This window comes from Melospiza georgiana, chromosome 23 (assembly GCF_028018845.1).
Source record: "Melospiza georgiana isolate bMelGeo1 chromosome 23, bMelGeo1.pri, whole genome shotgun sequence".
Lineage (NCBI taxonomy): Eukaryota > Metazoa > Chordata > Aves > Passeriformes > Passerellidae > Melospiza > Melospiza georgiana.
In genome coordinates, this window is record NC_080452.1 from 6,884,025 (window position 1) to 6,907,308 (window position 23,284).

Consider the following 23,284-nt stretch of genomic DNA (forward strand, 5'->3'; position numbering starts at 1 on the left):
ATGGGATGGGATGGGATGGGATGGGATCCATGGGATGGGATAGAATGGATGGGAATCCTGAGGAAGAGGAGATGGACAGCACAATGCAGGATTGGGAATAATCCCAGCCAACCTCTCCTGTTTGATTAACTCGATTTCTCCTCTTTCCCAGTGGCACGGCCGGGCAGCGAGCTTCGACAGCCAGGGCTCCTGTCCCTCCCCCAAACCACCCCCCACACCATGATCTGCAGCAGGGACAGCAAAATGGGACTAAACCAAGTAATTTTTGCACTTGGCCTTCAGTCTCAGTGGTTGCTGAGGGGCGGTGGCAGCAGCGGGACTTTCCGGGTAGTTGTTCCTGCGTAAGTAAAGGTAGAAACCCGTTTTGTGGTCAAATATGTTTTTGTCTAATATGTCTCCCAAGGTGATGTTATTTTTGTGGCTTTTGCTGTACGGGTCTGTTTCGAGAGGGAGAAGGTGGACTGAGACATGTGCTGGGAGTTTGGTCTGTAAAATAATGTGTAAAATAGTTTTTAGTGTGTGAAAAGGCTGGAAAGGGGCCAGGAGGTGTCTGCAGAGAGCAGAGGTGGCCAGGACAGGGGACAGGGGACAGTGGCCACTGGAAAGCTGTGGCAGAAGATGGGAGAGACTCTTCCGAGCCACCAGCAGGTGCATCCTCATGGTCAGCCCCAGCCCTGCAGAGTATCCCTGGGTTTCCTGTTCATGTAGAGGTGTCCATGAGCTCTTAGAAGTTTGTGCAGTGTGTACCCCATGATTCCTTTTGTCATATATTTAAAAAATGCTGGTGATTCCTCAGGAGGGGAACCCTGGGTTTTTTTCCCCTGTATCTGAAATCTCCCCAGAGCTATTTGCATGAACAGTTTCTTCAGCCCCCCCCTTTGTAGCTGCTGCTCATCCCCCAGGACATCCCCACGTTATCTGGAGTGGCCACAGGTGGGATTCAGAAATAAAAGGGGGAAAATGTTACAGAAATGGGTGACAGCCCTGCATGACCACTGGGTCTCCAAGTAATAAAGGGTGACCCAAAGGGGCAAAGGGAATTACAGAAACATGACTGATGCTAAAAAAAGCTTCCAAACTTTTTTCCTAAAGACTGTCAGCACTTTCTTAAGGAATAAAGTTTCTCAGCCCAAGCCCTGAAGGAAGGTCAGGTTCTGGGAAAAAAAAAAACAAACCCAAAGCTTTGCTGGTTCCTTGGTTGCAGAAGCCAAGAATGAATTTAGAATATCCCAGGCACTGGCTTTACAGCTAAATCAGCTGATCTTTATCAGCCAGCTGTGGATTTTGGACACTTTCTCATCCTGGATTTTTTCTCTGAGTTAAGAAGCGTGCTAGTGCTGTTTATTCCACCCTAATTAAATCAGGCAAAAGCAAATATTTTAGTTTGGAGGTAGAATTTGCGAGCGAGGCAGCCTCATGTTAGCAGGACTGTGCTCATCAGCCCCAATCCTCAGGTCAACTTCAGTTCCCATTTTCCCAAATGTCACCACGTCACCCCTGGCTGCACATCAGGGCTGGCACAGAGGGCTGCTTGCATTGCTCCTGGGTGAGATGAATCCTTTGTTCAGTGAAGGGTAAATGCATCATTCCTCATCACACCTTGTGTCTTAATTCTCTTTATGTGCCACACGCTGTAGGAGCAGAAACTCAATAAAATTATTTGATTTGTAAGTGCTGCCCTGTCTGGTGGAATATTTCCTCCTGTGGGAGCAGGAATTGTGGGTCGTGTGGGTTTGGATGGGTGCAGTGATCACCCAAATGTGACAATGGCAGAGCCTGGCACGGTGTGGGGCTGGGCAGGGGCACACGGTGGCATTTGGAGCAGACCTTGGCTCTGCAGCTCCTGCCTGGCCTGGGACAGCCACACCATCCCAGGGACAGCGCCTGCAGCAGCAAAAAGTGCATTCCAAGCACACTGCCACAAAAAAAGTGGTGAAAGTGCATTGGTTTCCCAGCACAGAGTGTTCTGAGAGCTTCTGCTGGGGAGCAAGGCGAGGACAACCTTCCTGAGACCATCATCCTGCCTGTGTTTAATTAAGGGATGAGTTTCTGGCCATTAAAGCTGATTGACTGGGTGGGTCAAACACTGCCCACGAGCCCCTGGACCTCTGCCTGAGCTGGAGGAGCCTCGGGGGAGCAGGGCAATGAGCTGGCAGTGCCTCTGGCAAGTTGGCAAACCAAAGGACAAGACGTCCCCAGAAGAAGCCACAGCAGTCCCAGCTGGTGGCACTTGACAATCATTAATTGCAGCAACCCACTCAAATCCTTTTCTTCTCTAATCCAGGCTTTTTGGGTTTTGGCTTTCTCTGTATAATCTCCATCTTTTATCCATTCTCCTTGTTATCGAGGATTTAGTCAAAACATACGTGGGGTTTGACACAAAGCTGCTATTTTTAATCCCCGCTTCACACAGATAATCAATTTCCACTCAATACTGGCTGTCACTTGCATTGCTGGAAAACTGGATCTCACGTTAGTGAATAACACCCACGCCTGCTTGGCTCAACCCCCCCTTCATTTATAGTTTAAGTGCTGAGATTTTGCCACATCCCTCAGCCAGGGGATAATCAGCCCATTGTGTGTTTGTCACTGGCGGGGATTGGTCACACTCATGGGGACCAGCTCCACGCACCACAGCAAACACTTCCCTTCCATCCAGGGGGGAGTCAGAGCCATGGGAAGGAGCTGAGCCCAGCACAAGTGCCATGCCAAGATTTGTTGAGTTGTTTTCTTGCTCCTCACTTGCTGCTCTTGACCCTGTAATAGCAGCTCATGGAGACATTTCAATTATTTCCAAGCAAAATAAGGAGGGTCACCCCAGGGCCACATCCCACAGGAGGCTTGGCCATGCTGGGGCTCCTTTCAAAGTCCCTGCAAAGGGGAGGATGCTGCTGCAAGCAGCCACAAATGAATAGTCTGTTTTATTGAGTAGCGCAAGCAAAATAAACACTGGAGCATTCCCAGACCTTCCTTTCTTTTTTTTCCCTCTTTTCTCTTCAGTTTTAGTCTCCCAGTCTCCATTTTCATCAACGACAGGCTGCAGGGAGGGGAGGGGACACTGCAGGGAGGGTGGCCAGGGTTGGTTTCATGGGGGGACTCAGGGACAAGGGAAATCCCACGGGTCCAGCTCATTACAAGGGCTCAGAGGGCTGGGAACTGTCCCAGCCTTGCTTCTTCTCACCAGCTGGACAACAAAACAAGTTGTATCTGAGAAAAAAACGGTGGAAAACATCCAGTGGGAAGTGAGTTCCAGACATGGAATTCCAGACTGGTTTGGGTTGGAAGGGGCATTAAAATCCATCTCATTCCACCCCTGCCATGGTAGGGACACTTTCCACTATCCCAGGGTGACCCAGGCCCTGTCCAGCCTGGCCTTGGACATTTCCAAGGATCCAGGGGCAGCTACAGCCACAGCCAGGGCCTCCCCACCCTCCCAGGCAGGAATTCCTTCCCAATCCCCAGCCAGGCTGATATTCTCCACTGCTGCCTTCCCACTGATCACATCATTGTGTGATGAGGTTCCTCTCATACATCAGCAGCACATTTGTTTGGCAAAGAGAAGAATCTTGTCATAACAATTTATATTTAGTCTCCAAATGTGGCCTTTAATTGCTAATTACAGAATGCTGCTCACAGGTTGGCAAATCACACACACCAAGAAGGAAAAGCCAGTGAGGAAGAAAACAATTGGGGGTTTATAAGGGCTTAAGAAAGAAACAAATGGGGTCTTTAATTATCTTAGGGTTAAAAATAGCAGCTGAGAAATAAATGTAATTCCAATATTGATGTTGAAGGGGGGGGTTGTGTCACAGCTGCCACAGCAAGGCTGTCCCAGGGCTGGGAATCACGAATTCTGCAGGAAATTTTTGGGAACAAGGGTGGCAAAGCCCACCTGGATGGCAGGAGCTGCAGACAGGGACTGACAGATGGGGGCTCTGGGACTCTGGGTCACAAACTCAAACCCAGATTTGGGATGCTGGGGGCAGCAGAGAGGGCAGTGCAGGGACACTTGGGACATTCCTGGATCTCACCGCCCCCAAGTGTGACCCAGGGGGACAGGCACATCTTTGTGGGCATCTCTCTAGGCCCAGCTCTCTGGCAGGAGCAGCTTTGTGTGCTTTGATTTCTATTTTATTTTATTTCTTCACAAACCTTTTATTTACACACGATTCTTGATTAGCCTGCAAAGAGCATTCAGTCAATGGGCTCAGTCCCAAACACATCCCTGTCCTCCTTCAGTCTTCAGTTCAAGCAATGTCAGTCCAGATAATTTTATCTTTGCTTGCAAGATAATAAATTAGACAGAAAATTATATATAGCTCATTGGAGAAAATTACAGCCCTGATCCTCGAGATCCTGATCTCAGGCCTCTGTTTGTTCTTCACTTTTACTACCTCTGTTATTTGCCCTCCTAATTGTGTCTGTAATTAGGCAACCCCAGACTCCTCAATCTCATTTTGCCAGAGGTTTTCTCCCCCAGGGGCCTCATTGTTCTTCCTGCCATTAAGATTACCCATCAGTACAGTTGTGCACTTATTTAAATGCCAGGTCAGGATCTCATCTCTGCTGTGAGTTCCTCACTCCGGGACGTTCTCCCTGGGCCTGCAAACCCTGGCTGCCATTTCCAGGCAGTCTCAGCTCCTGCCTGAACAAACCCAGGGGGCACAGGGGGTGGGATGCTCCTCCCTGCTCTGGATATCCCAGGAGAGCTGGGCTGTCTCTGCACGGCGCAGGAGATGCCAGCTGCATTAGTGTGGGAACTCAGCACATCCTTTTGGATGTCCAGAGTTGCTGAGAACCCTGTCAGGGGGCTCAGAGACCCTGGCATGCTGCCCAGAACACCTGATGCCTTGATTTTGATCCTTGCAGCGAAATGCCAGCTTTGTATGAGGATGTGAAAGTCACACAGGTTTGAATGGTGTAACAATAATATATTGACAGGGTGAAAATGTAGATTTTAGGATTTTTGGTATGGGGGTTATGGGGACAAGATGAAGGAACCAGGGCGTGTCCAGCCTTTCTCCTTCTCCTTCTCCTTCTCCTTCTCCTTCTCCTTCTCCTTCTCCTTCTCCTTCTCCTTCTCCTTCTCCTTCTCCTTCTCCTTCTCCTTCTCCTTCTCCTTCTCCTCCTTCTGCAGTGATGGTGGCACTTTGGGATTGGTTTACAGTAGAAGCTCACTGTCTAACACAGGTGATAAATATTGGGAATTAAGTGTAAATATGTTATATGTAGTTTATAGTATAAAAGGACAACACAGAGTGCCTGTGGCTGCCCTGCTGAGCAGATCTCGGCTGGGCAGAAGGAAAATTTTATAGATAAGAATTAGTCAACAACCTCAAGACCAAAAAGTGAAGAGTCCAGACTCGTTCTTTGGACGCACTGGCCAAAACAGAGACATCCTGCACATCTCGGGGCAGAGAACATCAGCAGCCAACCAAAGAGATTAGGACAAAGGGGAATGGTTTTAAACTAAATGAGAGGGGATTTAGTTTAGATAGTGGGAAGGAATTCCTGGCTGGGAGAGTGGGCAGGCCCTGGCACAGGTGCCCAGAGCAGCTGTGGCTGCCCCTGGCAGTGCCCAAGGCCAGGCTGGATGGAGCTTGGAGCACCCTGGGACAGTGGAAAGTGTCAGGGTTGAAACTGGATGAGCTTTAAGGCCCCTTCCAGCCCAAACCATCCTGTGATTCTGTGATTCATTTGGCAACGAGAAGTGATGCAGTTTGCTCCTTTGCTGGGGTGAGCATCACTCCAAATTCCACTTTGACAAGAAGCCAGAGCTGCAGGTAAGCCTGGGAGAAGTGGAATTTGTCTCCTCTTTGCAGATGCACAGGCTTGGATATTCTGGATTTCTGTCCAAGAGCCAGAGGCATCCCAGGAGCCCAGCCTGGCTCTCAGACCCTGCAGCTTTCATCAGCAGTGCTACTTAAATGTACAAGAAATGTCTTTTTTTTTCCTGGACTTTTCCCAAAGATAATTTGTAATTATATTTTACAGTTTTATATATATATATATATATAAAAGACAGTGCGTTAGTCATGCAAATATAATTATATATTTTACGTTCCTGTGTAATTTTAATTAAAAACATGGTATTTAAAGCACGTACATCTCAAAAACCCACTATAGGCTTCTATTAAAAATGCAGTTGGTTAAAGCTAATGAAGTACCTGGACGGGCCAGGACAAACAGAGCCTGCTCTGTTGCCGTGGGAACAGCCTAGAGCACCCGAAATACCGGGGAAAATGTGACTGGGGACAGAACCAGCCCCAACCCCAGCCCCAGCAGCCTTTTCCTGGCTGCAAATGTGACTGGGGACACAACTCTCAGGCTCTGAGTTGCTGAAATGGCTCCCAAGGTATTAAAATTTTTTCCCAGCCCTGTGCTCAAAGAAGAAGTCGAGATTCCTCAGCTCTGGTTCTCAAGGTTGTTTATTTTTCCTTATCTTTTCCATTCTTTCTCTGACCTGCTCAGATCTGTCCAGCAGGTCAAGTTGTGGCACACTGACCACCCTCAGGGCAGTGTTATCTTTTTATACCAAGAACTACCTGTACTTTATTTACAACAATTTTCCAATACCTATCACCTATGTTAGACAGTCTATCTCTACCCTAAACCAATCCAAAAGTGTCACCATGCCAGCAGAAGATGGAGGACAAGAAGAAGGAGAAGGACAGAACACACTCAGATTCTTCTGTCTTGCCTCCTGAACCCCCATTCTAAAAACCCCAAAATTCTACTTTTTCACCCTGTGATAAATTCACTATCATTCTACTCAAACTCTTGTGACTTGTAACTCCTTACACAGAGTTGGTAATTGTTTCCATGGATTAAAATCAAAGGCACAGATGTTTTTGACTCTGTGCCAAGGTCTCTGAGCCCCCTGCCAGGGTCTCGAGTCCCCCAGGGCAGCCAGAGCAATGTCCTGGGTTCTGACAGAGAACCAGCCCCAACCCCAATCCCAGGGGCCTTTTCCTGGCTGAAAATGTGATTGAGGGACAGAACCAGCCAAAATCCCAACCCCAGTGGTCTTTTCCTGGCTGCTGTGCCAGATGTGGCACATCTGGGCTAGATCCCATCTCCCAGGGCTGGAGGAGCTGTCAGGAGTGGTGGAGTGGCCATCCCAGTGCTGGAGCTCCACGGGAACGCAACATCAATATTGGAGTTACATTTATTTCTCAGCTGCTATTTTTCCCCCTAAGATAATTAAAGACCACGTTTGTAGAGAAGCAAGTTGTGAGAAAAGCAAGGCACAACTTCCCAAGAATATTTCTGCGATTCACATTCTCTGAACCTCAGGGAAAGAAAAACCAGTTCTTATCTCATTTACTGCTCCTGTGTTTTGGAACAAGTGGAATGCATTGTGGAAGATTGTTTACCTGATGGGAATTGGTAACTGGTTTCTGGTTTTGATTTACTGGCCAGTTGAATCCAGGTGTGTGAGTTGGGACTGTGGGCTGACAGACATGAGATTCTGGGCAGTTGGGAGTGGGAGATTCTGGAAGTGCAGTTGGGAGCTTGTGCAGGTTCAGTTTAGATGTAATGTAATGTAGTGGAATATAGTATGGATAATTATATATATATAATATATATAATATATATATAATATGTAATATGTAATATGTAATATATAATATATAATATATAATATATAGTATATAGTATATAGTATATAATATATAATATACTTTATATATAATATATAATATATAATATATAATATATAATATATAATATATAATATATTATATATTATATATTATACATTATACATTATACATTATTAATATAATATAATATAATATAATATAATATAATATAATATAATATAATATAATATAATATAATATAATATAATATAATATAATAATTAATTCGCCTTCTGGTATCCCTGGAGTCCTCATCATTCTTCCTGGACATCAGGGAAAAATATCACCAATACACATTTGTTTCTTTCTTAAACCCTTTTAAACCCCCAATTATTTTCTTCCTAACTGTTTTTTCTTTTTCTTTTTGGTGTGTGTGATTTGCCAACCTGTGAGCAGCATTCTGTAATTAGCAATTAAAGGCCACGTTTGGAGGCTAAATATAAATTGTTATGACAAGATTCTTCTCTTTGCCAAACAAACGTGCTGCTGATGTATGAGAGGAACCTGATCACACAATGATGTGATCAGTGGGAAGGCAGCAGTGGAGAATATCAGCCTGGCTGGGTATTGGGAAGGAATTCCTGCCTGGGAGGGTGGGGAGGCCCTGGAAGTGTCCAAGGCCAGGCTGGACAGGGCTTGGGGCAGCCTGGAAGGGATTTGGGCACCGGGCATCAGCAGGGAAACCACCCCAGAGCCAGGCAGAGGATGGGAGTGCGGCCCAGCCGTGCAATTCACACATGCAAACACTTCTTCTGGCTCGTTAATTGCTTCCGAAGTGGAAGATTTCTCCTAATCTCCCATTAGCAGCTGCACATCCCTCTCCATTTCAAATTGCCGTGCTTGAGGCTTTGTGGCTGTCGGCAGGGACCGAGTGGAGGAGCGGTAATTTCGGTAATTTTTTAATTAAGCCGTTTTGCCTGTGCTCCTCTCGGATGTCTGAGAGAACAGAGGGAGGATTTTGCTGCTGATTCCTTGGAGAGCCCCCTACCCACCCCTCCGGGGATGCCCCACCAAGTGTCCCTGTCCTGGTTCTGCTCTGCACCAGCCCAAGGGGACCCTGGTGCCAAAATTCCAGTCCTGGTCAGGGTGATGTTGGAAGCCAGGACATTTCTCTGCTCAAACCCCTGCCAGGGGGCTCAGAGACCTTGGCACAGAGCCCAAGACACCTGTGACTTTGATTTGGATCCATGGAGCAAATTAACACCTTTATATGAGGAATTTCAAGTCAAGGGAGTTTAAGTAGAATAATAGTTAGCTTGTCACGGGATGAAAAGTAAAATATTGGGATTTTGGAATGGGGGTTTGGGGTCCCAAGATGGAGAAATTTGGGCTTCCCTGTCCTTCTTTCTTCTTCTTGGCCTCCATCTTCGGGGTGATGTTGGCACTTTTAAATTGGTTTAAGGTAGAAGCTCACTGTCTATCATAGGTGATAGATATTGGAAAGTAATTGTAAATATTGTACACGTAGTTTTTAGTATAAAAGACAACACCACCTCAGAGGATGGTCAGTGTGCCTCTGACCTGCTGAACAGATCTTGGCAGGCCAGATAAAAAATGTTAAAGATAAGAAATAATAAACAACCTTGAGAACAAGAGCAGAGGGATCCTGACTCCTTCTTCAACTGCCAGGCTGGGAAAAGAGAATGTTATGTATCTCGAGGTCACTGTGACCAGCAGAAATCCTGAGAGGTGAAACCCCCCCTGAGCACCTCTGCTCCAAAGGCAGCTGCACAGGGAGCAGCTCCCACCTCCCAGAGATGATTTAATGGGGTTTTTCTGGGATGTGATGGTTGCAGGAGCACCTTCCTGCCTGCTGCATGACCTGGGCTTTGCCCAATGACCTCTCATTGCTGCTCTGCTGGCCCCCAGGGAGCTGCTGCCTCTGCAGGGATGCTCCACCTGCTCCTGAGTGCTGTGGGAATTCTCCCCTCCTTCCCCAGGATCCCACAGGGATGTGGGGGATTCTCCTCCTCTGGCTGCTCATTGGGATCACAGATCATTTATTCTCCAGGCTAAAGAGGTGGTGCTGCCGTGGCTCAGGACCTTCCCAAGCTCATCCCTCCAGGACAATTCCAGGACAATGAGGGCTGTGCTGCCCTGGGCTTCTCTTGGATGCAAACAAAAGTTCCTGGTAGCAGGAACGGAGCTGATGATGCAATTAAAATAATTATTTCCTAAACCTGCACGGCCCTGCAAGCCTCTGGAAGTGGCTCTTGCAGTGGAGAGGGGAATGGAGGGCTCAGAGCTGCCTGCACACAGCTGAGCATCCCAGGGGATGATGGCACTACACCCCAGCTGTGCAAAATTTCATGCCATTTATTGGGACTGATGTCTCTTGATTAAATTATACTTCTTTCTTCATTTATTCTCTAACAAGCTGAACATTTCCATTTCCCAGGTCAGGAATGGGAGGAGGTGGCAGCTGACACTGATATTGGAGGGGGCTCAGTTGGAGAGGAACGCTTCTCATTTAAGCCTCTGATTTCCTGAAAACCTGCACTCAGGGGAGGATTGACAATTCAGAGCTGAAGCTGAGAGCTGCAATCTCCTGCAGGAGCTGCTCACAAAGCCCAGTGTGGCCTGTGTGGTGCCAAGAATGCCCCAGGCTGCAAAGCTTGGAGCAATTTTAGGTTAAAAGGGAATCATAGAATCATGGAATGGTTTGGGCTGGAAGGGGCTGCAAAGATTATCCAGTTCCAGCCCCCTGCCATGGGCACAGAATCAGACCTTTCATTTTTCCTCCCCTGAGCAGATCCATGGAAGTGCTAATCTTTGCACCATTTTCATTTACAAGGGTTAGGAGGTAATTGAGGAGAAATCGTTTAGCTGAGCAATTAGCGAGTCAATAACACACTTCTGCATTTTATTAGAAAAGGAAAAATTGATAATTTCTGTTTGTTTTGACCCTACCTCTGCAGCAACGGCAGCAATTTTCCAGGATAATCCCAGTTACCATGGTTATATCTTGTTATATCTCCCTCCAGGACCTTGGCCACCTGCAGCAGGAGGACACAGCAGCACGGGCAGAGCCAGGGCTGCTGTGCTGGGGGGAAACTGCTCCAGCCCCCCCAAATTCTGCACCCCTGTGCCACTCCAGCCTCCCTTGTCCTGCCTGCACCATTCCCCCTTCCCCAACCAGCAGATGGGAAGTCAGGAGGGCTGGGAACCCCAGATTTGCTGCTGGGGATGAGGGATTCAGGGGCAAAGAGATAAAAAATCTCTACTGACATTTCTTGGAGCTCACTCACGCTCCCTGAGCTGCAGCAGTGGGAAAGAGACCCCAACCCTCCTTTCCCAGGGAGAGTCACTTCACCCCTCAGCACTTTTGCCTCAGGAAGAGGGATTAAAGCAGAAAATTCAGATCCATTCCAAAAAAGGCACTGGGGAGCTGATTTTGAGAGGCAAGAAATTAAAGAACTGCTTAGCTGAATAGCTGAGCTGGTATTTTTCTGTCCTCAGGAAACAACTTTGATGTAACAGCATTAGTAATAATAACACCCCAAAGAAAATCCTGGTGAAATCATGTAGAGCCTGCAGGATGTGTGAAATCCCTGGGATGGGGTGTGGGTCTCCCTTGTGTCAGCAAAATCCTTCCTGGAGGGGATGGAGACACATTACCACCAATGGGGGCAGCTCAGGGAGAATAATCCATCTTGATCAAAGAGCCAAAATAGCAGAAAAATCTTTTAGTAAATGAAACTGTCCAGAAAATCTTGAAACTTGGTGTGTCACAAGCCAGTGCTCCTCTGACAGGGCTGTGAGCTCCTTCTTTGAAGAGTTTATTTTTATTCCTCCTTTCCAGAGGGAAGGAAGGAGCAGACAACACTGGGAAGGATGAATGAGAGGAGCCTGGGCATCCCCAGGCTGGCTGGGACAGGGAGATCCAGATTTGCAGGGCCCCTGTCATTGTGCAAAATTCATCTTTAAAAAGGAAATTTTAGTTGTGTCCCTTCCTTTGGTGTCACCCTGGTTTTTTAAGATTTTCTAAGCTTTCTGATGTTGACATTCTTGTAGTGAACTTTCTCACACACTTTCTGTAAATAACTCAGTGTTTTGCATTCTTTTATGGAAGAGGAGAGAGTTGATGGACTGTTGGTTTGTCCAGTGTCATTGGAGAGGTGGCACTGCCACCCTCCAATCCACTGTCAGTTTTAGAAAACTATAAATGTTGGAGTCAGAAAATAAACTTCCCCTTTTTTTGTTTAATGGGATTTATTTTACTGATGTCTCTTGATTAAATTATATTTCATTCTTCATTTATTCTCTAACAAGCTGAACATTTCCATTTCCCAGGCAAGGCCAGGTCAGGAATGGGAGGAGGTGGCAGCTGACACTGATGTTGGTATTGAAGGGGTCAATCCTGCCATGGAGGATTTGCAGGAGCTGGTTTGGGGTCCGAGGAGGAGAAATGGGGCAGGGGGAGGTGGGGATGGCCATGTTGCTATAGGACACAAAACAACACGAGCACACACACTGCTGTTCTCAAGGTGAAGGAAAGGGAAGTTTATTTTCTGACTCCCAACATTTATAGTTTTCTAAAAGAGACAAATTGGAGGGTGAAAGTGCCGCCTCTCCAATGACACTGGGCAAACCAACAGTTTATTACATTTCTTCTCTTTCATAAAAGAATGCCAAACAATCAGTTATTTACAGAAAGTGTGTGAGAAAGTTCGCTACAAGAATGTCAACATCAGAAGGCTTAGAAAAATCTTAAAAAATCAGGGTGGCAGGGGCACAATGTGCCCATCCTCAGAGCTCAACAGAGCACCAGGATCTCCACCAGCTGTGGGTGAGGGGCCCAGGGCTCTGTCCCTGGCCCAGGTGAGGGGCACACGTCCCCTGGCACCCCACAGTCCTGTCCCTGCACCCACAGCAGCCCCAGGGCCCTCCTGTCCCCAAAGGAGGGACACAAAGTGCCCCACAAAGTGCTCTGCAGGTCGCTGGCCTCACTGACAGTGCCAAAATGAGAAATATCAGAGCTGGGCTGGAGCACACACCCCAGACCCCTGTGCCCCACCACAGATCCCCCTGCCAGAGGGACGATGCCCATGGCAGGAACTGTTTTGGGTGAATCTGGTTTTGCTTCCTCTGCACTTCCATTAGGACTGGCTGCCTCTCCATGTCCCTCCTGGCATGTCCCCAAGCCCTGGTGTCTTCCCAGCCCCTGAGGGGAGATTTTCTGCCTCCCTTTGCTGCTGGTGTGGGATGGGTTACACCTCAGCCAGATGTTCCGTGGGCAGGAGAACTTATTTGAAGTTAAAAGCCAGTGATTAGCGTTGCCAACCAGCCATTAAGGAAGTATTAAATGGAGAATTATCCCCCTCTTCCTGTTTCAATACAATGGGAGCTTCATAATGCACTTGTTTAAGTTGCCTGGTTTTAATTTTAGTTCCCCCGTTTCCAACAGGACACACTGAGCCATTTCACTTTATCAATAGCTGGAAAAGAGTCAGGGAGGGGAATAAAGTCAATATCCTTGAGAATGAGACAAAGGAGAAAAAATTAGCCCAAAGATCTGAGTTTCTCTTTCCCACTGATAACACAACTTCTCAATTTACTTGCCCAGATTGCCTTGCAAAGAGGAGCATTTTTCAAGAGGAGCAGAGATGAAAGGGATTATCACTAACAGAAGCTCTTCTCTAAAGAGATAAATTATTTGGCAATTAAAGCCCAGGGAGCTGCAGGCTCGGGGGAAGGCTGGAGCAGCCCCATTAGCATCTTTCCCACTGACCATCCTTTGGGAAAGGATGATCCCAGTGCCCCTGGGCTGGCTGTGGGGCCACTCCTGCTGCTGCCCAGGACGGGGGACAGGAGCAATGCTGGCCCCAGAGCTGCCCCCATTTGGGGCTGGAGAGGGCCAGGGGCAGGGGAATGAAGGAATGAGGGAATGAGGGAATGAGGGAATGAGGGAATGAGGGAATGAAGGGATGAGGGAATGAGGGGATGAAGGGATGAGGGAATGAAGGGATGAGGGAATGAAGGAATGAGGGAATGAAGGAATGAGGGAATGAAGGGATGAGGGAATGAAGGGATGAAGGAATGAAGGAATAAAGGAATGAGGGAATGAAGGGATGAGGGAATGAGGGAATGAAGGGATGAAGGAATGAAGGAATGAAGGAATGAGGGAATGAAGGGATGAGGGAATGAGGGAATGAGGGAATGAAGGGATGAAGGAATGAAGGAATAAAGGAATGAGGGAATGAAGGAATGAAGGGATGAAGGGATGAAGGAATGAAGGAATAAAGGAATGAGGGAATGAAGGGATGAGGGAATGAGGGAATGAGGGAATGAGGGAATGAAGGAATGAAGGGATGAGGAAATGAGGGAATGAAGGAATGAAGGGATGAAGGAATGAAGGAATGAAGGGATGCAGGAATGAAGGAATGAAGGAATGAAGGAATGACGGGATGAAGGAATGAAGGAATGAAGGAATGAAGGAATGACGGGATGAAGGAATGAAGGAATGAAGGAATGAAGGAATGACGGGATGAAGGGATGAGGGAATGAAGGAATGAAAGAATGAGGGAATGAGGGAATGAAGGAATGAGGGAATGAAGGAATGAAAGAATGAGGGAATGAAGGAATGAAGGAATGAAGGGATGAAGGAATGAAGGAATAAAGGAATGAGGGAATGAAGGGATGAGGGAATGAGGGAATGAGGGAATGAAGGGATGAAGGAATGAAGGGATGAGGAAATGAGGGAATGAGGGAATGAAGGAATGAAGGGATGAGGGAATGAAGGAATGAAGGAATGAAGGAATGAAGGAATGAAGGAATGAAGGTTTTCTACAGCCTTCTGTGGGGAAGAGGCTGCCCATGCCAGCCCCAGGTTATCTGCACAGGACCAGGCAGTCTCTGCCACTGGAGACCCTGAGTCAAGGCTGAGTTTTCCTGAGAATCTCTCAGTGCAGCAGGAATGGCTGCAGAGGCAGCTGGAGCAGCCACAAAAATCCATTTGCACACAGGACAGAGGGAGCTGAGGCAGCCCTGCCAGGGCCCCTGCATCCCATTTGGATCCCTGCATCCCACCAGGGCTCCTGGAACCTGCTGCATCCCACCGGGGTCCCTGGAACCTGCTGGAAGTCCCTGCATTTTTCTGGGGTCCCTGGAACCTGCTGGAAGTCCCTGCATCTTTCTGGGGTCCCTGCATCCCATCAGGGATCCCTGGGTCCCATGGAGGTGCTGCTGCTCCCACTGGGGCTCCTGGTTGTGCTTGGGCAGTGCCAGGGTGGCTGGTGGGGACAATCCACATCCCTGAGGGCACCAAGGGCTCTGACAGCAACTCCCTCTGCCGTGGCACAACCTTTGCTTTCTTCTTATGGGGCCAATAAATACTTAAACGAGTAAAAAAAGGAATTGATGACCCCAGCAGGAGATGAATTCTGGCACTTGCAGAGCTCCATGGGGCTGGGGGTGTCCATGCCATGGCAAGCAGGATCCTGTGGCCCTGCTGCTCCTCTCTCCCACGAGTCACCCCAGCAGAGTCACCCACACAGGTCTCTCTGATGTCTCTGAGGTCCCTCACGCTCTCCCATGGCACTGGAGGATGGCAGGGACTCAGGTCTGGTGGAATGAGGATGATGACCCCACCCTGGAGGCAGCATGGGGACAATCTCTGCTCTCTGTGACAGTGACAGTGACAGCACCCAAGGAAGGGCTAGAGCTGTGTCAGGGCAGGTTTAGGTTGGATCTCAGGGAATTTTCTTCCCCCAGAGGGTGCTGGGCACTGCCCAGGCTGCTCAGGGAATGGGCACAGCTGCAGAGCTCCAGGAGAGTTTGGACAGCACTGCCAGGGATGCCCAGGGTGGGATTTGGGGGTTCCTGTGCAGGGCAGGGGCTGGATTTGGATCCTTGTGGGTCCCTTTCAGCTCAGGACACTCCTGATTCCAGGAGCTGGGAGCATTCAGAGCTTGGAGGGCCCTGGTCCCCACCCGGTGTCACAACGAGCCCCCAGCTCAGAGCTGAGCCACCCATGCTGATCAGACACGTGGGGTGTGTCTCTTGTTTGCCAGCAGATGGAGACCAGGCTGCTCTGCTTGACGGGAGTTATTCCAAGGATTAATTAGTTGACGTTTCCTGAAGTACTTTGAAGATGTGGAGTGTGAGATAAGTGCTGTGCTCTAGGAGCCCATCGGGTGCTGCAGTAATTTTGTTCCTTTTCCTCCTCATTCCCAAGGAGTTTGTACAAAAACAAATCCCACAGGAGCTGGTGGGGCTCTGGCTGACCTGGATTAGTGAGTGGCACCTCTGCCCATGTGCTCAGCACAGGGAGGAGGCTGCAGAGATCCCAGAGGAGCCATGGAGTCTCTCTAGAGCCAGGCTGGGATGTTGGGGAAGATGAAACAGGAAAGCCTTATAAATATGATCGCCTGGCAAAAGATTTTGAGAATATGGAAACTATAAGGGAGACTGAAATGAAAGCAAGCTTTGAGATCCCTCAGGTACTGAACAACTGGAAAACAATGGTGTGGCCAGCTGAAGGTGATCCCCTTTTGATGGAACAACACCCTCTGCTTGCAGACAGGCCCAAGGGTCAGAGCAGACCCTGCAGCTTGGCAGAAGGGCCCAAAGAGGAGTTTTTAGGGTTTAAAATGTAACACAGTGTGGTAATGTAATGATTCTTATAGGCTGTATATAAATGCTATAGGATTTGTATCTTGTACTATATTGGTTAGTGAGAATCAGAATATTCAACACAGAAGAAGATTTATGGTATTGTAATGGGAACTTTGCTGTCTTAACTCTTACCTCTTGCTTCTCAGCTCTTACTTTTCTATGCTCTTACCCCTTTTACTCTCTTATGCTTTTACTCTCTGCCCCTCTCTTCTCTCAGCCCTGCCCCAGCTGTGGCTGGCAGCTCCCAGCAGGGCCCTGCACCCAGGCCCTTTGCAATAAGCCTCAATTTCCCAGCCCTGGCTGCAGAGATCTCTCATCTCCATCCATCCCACCCGTGCTGCCCCCATCTATCCTACACTGGGAGAGCTGGGGGTGCTCACCTGGAGCAGAGAAGGCTCCAGGTGTCACAGGGAAGTGCAGGACATGTTCCAGGCTACAAGATGTTTCTGGTGCACAATCATTACTGCCCCATCAATTTTAATTCAGGCTGGAGAAATCATGGGTGTAATTATTTACTACTGTGAGATTTCTGAAAATTATATTTCTCTTACTGCCCTTATTGATCTTGAAAAGGGCCATAAATTAACTTGACAGTTCACAGAGTCCTTCACACTTGAATAATTTCTCTGCTTGACTTGCACTGTGTGTTGAACTTTCAGCACCAGCCAATTACAGTCATTCAAAGTGGGTATTTGAAGATTTTTCTTATGCAACAAATTTGATTATAATACCAAAGAACTTGAGGCAAATACCATGTCACAGAACAGTTTGGCTTGAGCTGAGCACAGCTGGATGGCATTTAGGGTGGCAGGGGGGTGGCATGGCCACTCTACAGCCCTGGGAGAGCAGGTGGCCCCCCTCAGGTGCTCCCCACAGGGCTGGCACCTCCCTGGGGCGTCCAAAAAGCAACGTGGCACTGGCACCAGCAGGATGCAACCGTCACCCAGCCAGCCTGGCCTATGGCTTCTCTGCTTGTCCCCAGAACTGGGAAAAAAGCGACACTCATGGCACTGAAACACCTCCTAATCCATCCTCTGTGCTCTCAGGATGCTGTGATGGGAACAAACCACAGCAATCCTGGGTTTCTAGGGACAGAAATGGGGCAAATCCTGCACCCTGCAGGGGTGTGGGGTGAGGAAGAGCACGGGGCACAGTCTCTGCTGGGGCAGGAAGGACAGACATGGCATGGGGACAACTGGGGCTGTCCCCAGCCCCTGAGGGGCTCCCAGCACCTGCCCTGTCCTGCCCCATCCCCTCTGGGGCTGCTCTGTGCTAGAGGAAGAGGGAAGGGAAGGGGGCAACCCAGGGCCTTATATAAGATGGAGAATCTGTGGCTGCAGGGGGAGGTGGCCTGTGCTTCATTAGAGACAAACTCAGAAAATCAGCAACATCTGGGGCCTGCTGGCTGGAGCACCGCCCCAGCAGGGGAGGGAAATCTCCTGTTGTCCTCCCAGATTAAAGGATTTTGCTGTTTGCTCACAGTTTTGTAGCAGCCTGCCCAAAGCCTCGTGTTCCATCTCTGCCCTAAGCCCTTCCAAAACCCTCACCAAACATAAACCCCTGCCCAGGCACCCACCCAAGGTCTGTCAGTGCTCGCTGCTCCGAGCCCTGCAAGGACACCCCACCCTTGGGAAGTGATTTTTGGGGTGTCTCAGGGGCAAGGTGGAGCTCAGGGCTCTGACAGCCCTGCCCAGCACCCCACACTCCCGCAGGCAGGCGGCCGCACTTGGCTGCGTACTATTTATTCATTATAACAGAAAAGAAAACCTCGTTAAATTAGTCCAGGACTCTGCTGGCTGCTCTCAGGTGGGGACACCAGTGACAGGGGGTGGCTGGGGTGGGGATCCAGCATTTCCTCATTTCACAGTGATGGGAGAAGGGCTGGGCTGGGCTGGGCCGGGCCGGGTTAGGCCGCACCCTCAGACCTCCAGCTTCTTCTTCATCTCCATGCGGTAAATGATCTGGTAGCCATCATCCCAGGCGTAGATCTGCCTCTCCCTGGGGCTGTACTTGAGGCTGGCGTGGGAGCCGTAGCGCTTGGGGAAATAGACCAGGGAGGCGTCCTCAGGGGCCAGCGTGCCGCTGACGTCGAAGACGCACTGGACGCGGGCGCGGCTGGGCAGGCGCGTGTTGTACACCACGTGCAGCGCCCCACACACCACGAAGGCGCCCTCGGCGTTCTCCCGCGGGCACGGCGTGTCCCACATCTGCTCGATGTCCAGCGAGGCGGGGTCCAGCTTGGCCAGGCACATGTTCTTCTCGTCCTCCTTGGTGGCGTAGATGGCCCAGAGGCCTTCCTCATCCGCTGACACCTCGATGTAGGTGGAGGGGGAGAGGCCGAAGACGGGGATCTGCTCCTCAGCCGGGAACACCGAGCTGTCCACCACCGTCTTGTTGGCCAGGTTGAACTTGATCACCTGGAAGGACTGGCCCTGCTGGCGGATGTAGAAGAGGTGGCCATCGTAGACGAGGTGCCCGGTACCCACCCAGGGGTAGGGCAGCTTGATGCGGGCGGCCTTGCGGGTGGCAGAGAAGAGGGTGAACTCCCGCATGCGGGGGAAGACGTAAACCGTGTCGTTGGCGGTGCCATCAAACACGTAGATCTTCTCCGAGCTCCCTGCAGCGTCCTTGGTCCAGAGCCCCGAGGAGCTGCCGAAACGCTTCAGGATCTTCATGGCCCTGACACTGGCGATGGTGTCACTGCAATCTGTGAGAGAGGGGTGGCTGTGAGAGCCTGGGATCAGCCTGGCCCTGCAGCACTGCAGCTGCTCCATGCTGGAGCTTTGAAAAGCAGGAATCAAACCTACACTAGAGGAATCAAAACCCTCCATACTTCCTTTATATTACTTTCTAGTAGGGTCAGCTAAACAAGCTATCGAGCCCATACCCCAAAAATGATGGTTCAACTCCTTCCCCTGCTAATAAACCCCCAAGCAAATCTAATTTTCATCACTAGCCTACTCCTAGGAACAACCTTTACTCTCTCAGGTAACCACTGAATTATGGCCTGGACCTGTCCCACCCAAACCCCTTGGAAATTCACTGAAGGGGTTTAGGAGCATCCCTGGTGGCATTGGGAAGTCCTCTAGTGCATCCATGACACAGAGAGGAGCCACCCTCACCCCAGCCCTGCCCTGGAGGCTTTGGGGACATACAGGTCTCCAGCCTGGGGCTTGGATGCAGCTTCCAGGCCGGGGGGGATGCAGGGGCTTGTGCCAGAGACATCTGAGATGCCCTGCTGTGACACAATGCCCTGGCCCATGGCTGGGGGACACCTGGACTGGGGTGGGCTGGGAAGGGTCAGAGTAACCCTCAGACAGCAGTCATTCCAACACCTGGAATTTCATCTGCTGTGCAGGGGATTGCAGGTTGCTGAGCACCTTGGGAGTTTGAGCTCCTGGGTCTCCCTGAACCCAGCCATCAAGGGCAGTATCCAATTCATATCCGAGTCACCCTGACACAGCTTTTGGCAATTCCAGCTTTGTGGGAAATATTAGCTCTTCCTATGGTGCCTCCAAACCTTTGCCTAAGAGCTTGGTTAACATTTAAACTCCATTCTACAACACCAGATACAAATTTAATTTGAATTATCAGGGATTTGCATAACATCCAACCCCCCAGGGAGCCACGGCAGCCCCTCACCTGTGAGCTTGGTGTACTTCTCATTCTTCCTCTGCTTGGCTGTGGCCACCTGCTTGTCCATCAGCGTCTCATCCACCTCCACGCAGGGCGGGGCGGGGTTCTGTGTCTCCAGGTAGTCCACCTCCCTCTCCAGCCGGTCCACGCGCACGGCCGCGCCCTCGGCCTCCGCCCGCAGCGCCTCCCGCTCCTTCTCGGCCGCCTCCAGCATCCCCAGCACCTGGTTCTTGAAGTCCCGCAGCTCCGTGGAGTAGCGGCTGCTCTGGTCGTGCCACTGGGAGATCCTCTCCTGGCGTGGCCAAGGGGACACTGAGGTCTCCAAAGCTCACAGCCCACCATGGCAGCTGTCCCGGCCTGCCCAGCCTGGGGGAGCTCCTGGAGTCACACGGGGCTCTGGGTCCCATCCCACCCTGGTCCCATCCCACCCTGCTTCTGCTCCTGTGGTGCTCCCAATCGCACAAAGCTCCCACGTTCCTTCTGCAATGTTCCCAGACCCATGATGCCCATTCCTGCAATGCTCCCATGATGTTCCCAGACCCACAATACCCCATTCCCGTGTCACCCCCAGACCCACAAGGCCCTGCTCTCCTGTGACACCCCCAGGATGCCCGCATGATGTTCCTGAGCTCACAGTGCTCCCCAGTCTCCCACACTGCTCCCAGATCCTTGATGCCCTCATTGCTGTAATGACCCTGTGAAGCTCCCAGACCTGCAATGTCCCTGCTTTCCCATGATGTTCCCAGACCTGTGATGTTCCCATTCCTGTGATGTCCCCATGTTTCTCAGACCTGCAATGCCCCTTTCTCCTGAGATGTTCCCATTCCTGTGATGTCCCCATGGCTCTTCTAGACCCCCAATGCCCCTTCTCCTGTAATGTTCCCATTCCCGTGATGTCCCCATGGTTCTCCCAGACCTACAATGCCCCTTCTCCTGTGGTGCTCTCATTCCTGATGTCTCCATGACTCTTCCAGACCCACAATGCTCCTGCTTTCCCATGACGTTCCCATTCCTGTGATGTCCCCATGGCTCTCCTGAACCTGCAATGCCCCTTGTCCTGAGATGTTCCCATTCCTGTGATGTCCCCATGTTTCTCAGACCTGCAATGCCCCTTTCTGCTGTAATATTTCCATTCCTGTGATGTCCCCATGGCTCTTCCAGACCCACAATGCCCCTTTTTCCTGAGATGTTCCCCTGCTCCTGTGATGTCCCCATGGTTCTGATGTTCCCATTCCCCTGATGTCCCCATGGTTCTCCCAGACCCACAATGCCCTGCTTTCCCATGATGTCCCCATGTTTCTCAGACCTGCAATGCCCCTTTCTCCTGTAATGTTCCCATTCCTGTGATGTCCCCATAGTTCTGATGTTCCCATTCCCATGATGTCCCCACGGCTCTCCCAGACCCACAATGCCCCTTCTCCTGTGATGTTTCCATTCCTGTGATGTCCCCATGGCTCCTCCAGACCCACAATGCCCCTTCTCCTGTGATGTTTCCATTCCTGTGATGTCCCCATGGTTCCTCCAGACCCACAATGTCCTTGCTCTCCCGTGATGTTCCCATTCCTGCGATGTCCCAATGGTTCTGATGTTCCCATTCCCATGATGTCCCCATGCCTGTGATGTTCCCATTCCCATGATGTCCCCACGGCTCTCCCAGACCCCCAGTGCCCCTGCCCCCATGATCCCCCCATCCCCCAGTGCTCCCACACCCATCTTGCCCCGGTGTATCCCAGCTGGGCTGTGCAGGACCCCGGCAGGATCTGCCAGGGCTCCATCCCCACCCCCTGCTCCATCCCCAGCCCAGCTCCTCCTCACCAGCCCCGCTCCCAGCCCCATGGCCTCTCTGGGGAAGGGTTGGGCTCCCATTGCGGGGCGATTCGGGGTGCAGGGCTGTACCTCCAGGAGGGTGATGCGGCGCTCCACGTACTCCATGAACTGCTGCTGCTGGGCGCGCAGGGCCGGGGCGAGCAGCGGCAGCAGCAGCAGCAGGCAGCGCCAGGGCCCCATGGCCGGCAGCGCTGCAGCCTCCAGCTCAGTGCTCAGGAATGCTCCGGCCTCCCCGGCCCTTATTGCATCCAGATGTGCTCAGGGAGGGAGGGGAGGCTGCTCCTTCCCCGCAGGCCAGCCCCGGGCGCTTTAACCCCTTCGTGCCCCAGCCAGCGCGCTGGGGATGGGGCAGGAGACTGGGGACGGGCTGGGGGCAGGAGTTTGGGGTGTGGGGACAGCCGCAGGAACCCCGAGCGAGAGGACACGTCCTCATGAGCCGTACTTTGGGGACAGCGAGGGGACAGCACTGGCTCCTTGTCCGCAGAGGTGCCCAAAGCCAGCGGCCAACCTGAGCCACGTCCAGGTCTAGGGACAGGGATGTCCCTGGGGACAGGGAGGGTGCCAGCACAGCGGGGTTGTCCTCAGGGATGGTGCCAGCACAGCGGGCTTGTCCCCTGGGCAGGGACAGTGCCAGCACAGCAGGTTTCTCCCCTGGGATAGGGAAAATGGTAGTGCAGCAGGTTTGTCCCCTGGGACAGGGATGGTGCCAGTACAGAGGGTTTGTCCCCTGGACAGGGACACTGCCAGCCCAGTGGGGTTGTCCCCTGGGACAGGGACGGTGCCAGCTCAGCACGTTTGTCCCTTGGGAGAGGGACAGTGCCAGCCCAGTGGGGTTGTCCCCTGGACAGGGACACGGCCAGCCCAGAAGATTTGTCCCTTGGGACAGGGATGGTGCCAGCGCTGCACGTTTGTCCCTGCCAAACCAGTGCCAGCCCAGCGGGGTTGTCCCCTGGGACAAGGGCACTGCCAGCCCAGTGCATTTGTCCCCTGTACAGGGATGCTGCCAGCACAGCGGGTTTGTCCCCTGGGCAGGGACAGTGCGAGCACAGAGGGTTTGTCCTCTGGGGACAGGGATGGTGCCCGCCCAGAGGGTTTGTCCCTGGGGACAGAGACACTGCCAGCACAGAGGATTTATCCCCTGGACAGGGACACTGCCAGCCCAGCGGGGTTGTCCCCTTGGTGTCCAGCAGCCCTGGGATCCTGCGTCACCCTGGATCCCACTGGGAAGCTGCTGGAGCTGCTGGAGGGCCTGCAGTGGATCATGGCAGGAGGGGGCCCACAGTCACCTGCAGCAGGAGAACACCTCAGGTGAGGAACCCCTTCTCTGGCCCCTTCCCTGCCCCAGGAGGGTGCTTGGATGGCCCAGAACTCCCGTGCAGGAAGGCACCAGCCAGGGCTGGATCTGTGGCATCCCCCAGCCCAGCCCCAGAGCAGCCAGCTGGGATCCAGGCAGGTGTTATTTGTGTTGCTTTGCTCTTATTTTGTGCTGAGGCTGGCAGTGAGCACTGACCAACAATTATTCTTAGCATTTGCCCACCAAAAGTTGGGATGTGGAAGAT

At 51.1% G+C, this 23,284-nt stretch overlaps 2 protein-coding genes across 2 annotated transcripts in view; one reads left to right on the forward strand and one right to left on the reverse strand.

Moving 5' to 3' along the window:
* The window catches only part of SYT6 (synaptotagmin 6), a 36,472-nt gene extending 35,472 nt beyond the window's left edge, over positions 1-1,000 (forward strand). The window contains exon 7 of the mRNA XM_058039920.1: positions 152-1,000. Within this exon, the coding sequence (XP_057895903.1) occupies positions 152-223 (72 nt within the window). The 3' untranslated portion in view covers positions 224-1,000. The remainder of the gene's footprint in view (positions 1-151) is intronic.
* A 16,998-nt stretch (positions 1,001-17,998) lies between these two features.
* On the reverse strand, positions 17,999-21,905 carry OLFML3 (olfactomedin like 3). Its single transcript, XM_058039884.1, has 3 exons — positions 21,795-21,905; positions 19,905-20,190; positions 17,999-18,969 (listed from the first exon to the last, which is right to left on the reverse strand). The coding sequence occupies exons 1-3, from the start codon at positions 21,903-21,905 to the stop codon at positions 18,182-18,184; spliced, it is 1,185 nt and encodes a 394-aa protein (XP_057895867.1). The 3' UTR covers positions 17,999-18,181.
* Positions 21,906-23,284: the final 1,379 nt, after the last annotated feature.

Coding starts and splice junctions, on each gene's coding strand:
- OLFML3 (XM_058039884.1), bottom strand. CDS start 21,905: ATGGGGCCCTGGCGCTGCCTGCTGCTGCTGCTGCCGCTGCTCGCCCCG. Junction 20,191..21,794: donor GCCGCATCACCCTCCTGGAG/GTACAGCCCTGC, acceptor TGGCCACGCCAG/GAGAGGATCTCCCAGTGGCA. Junction 18,970..19,904: donor GAAGTACACCAAGCTCACAG/GTGAGGGGCTGC, acceptor CCTCTCTCACAG/ATTGCAGTGACACCATCGCC.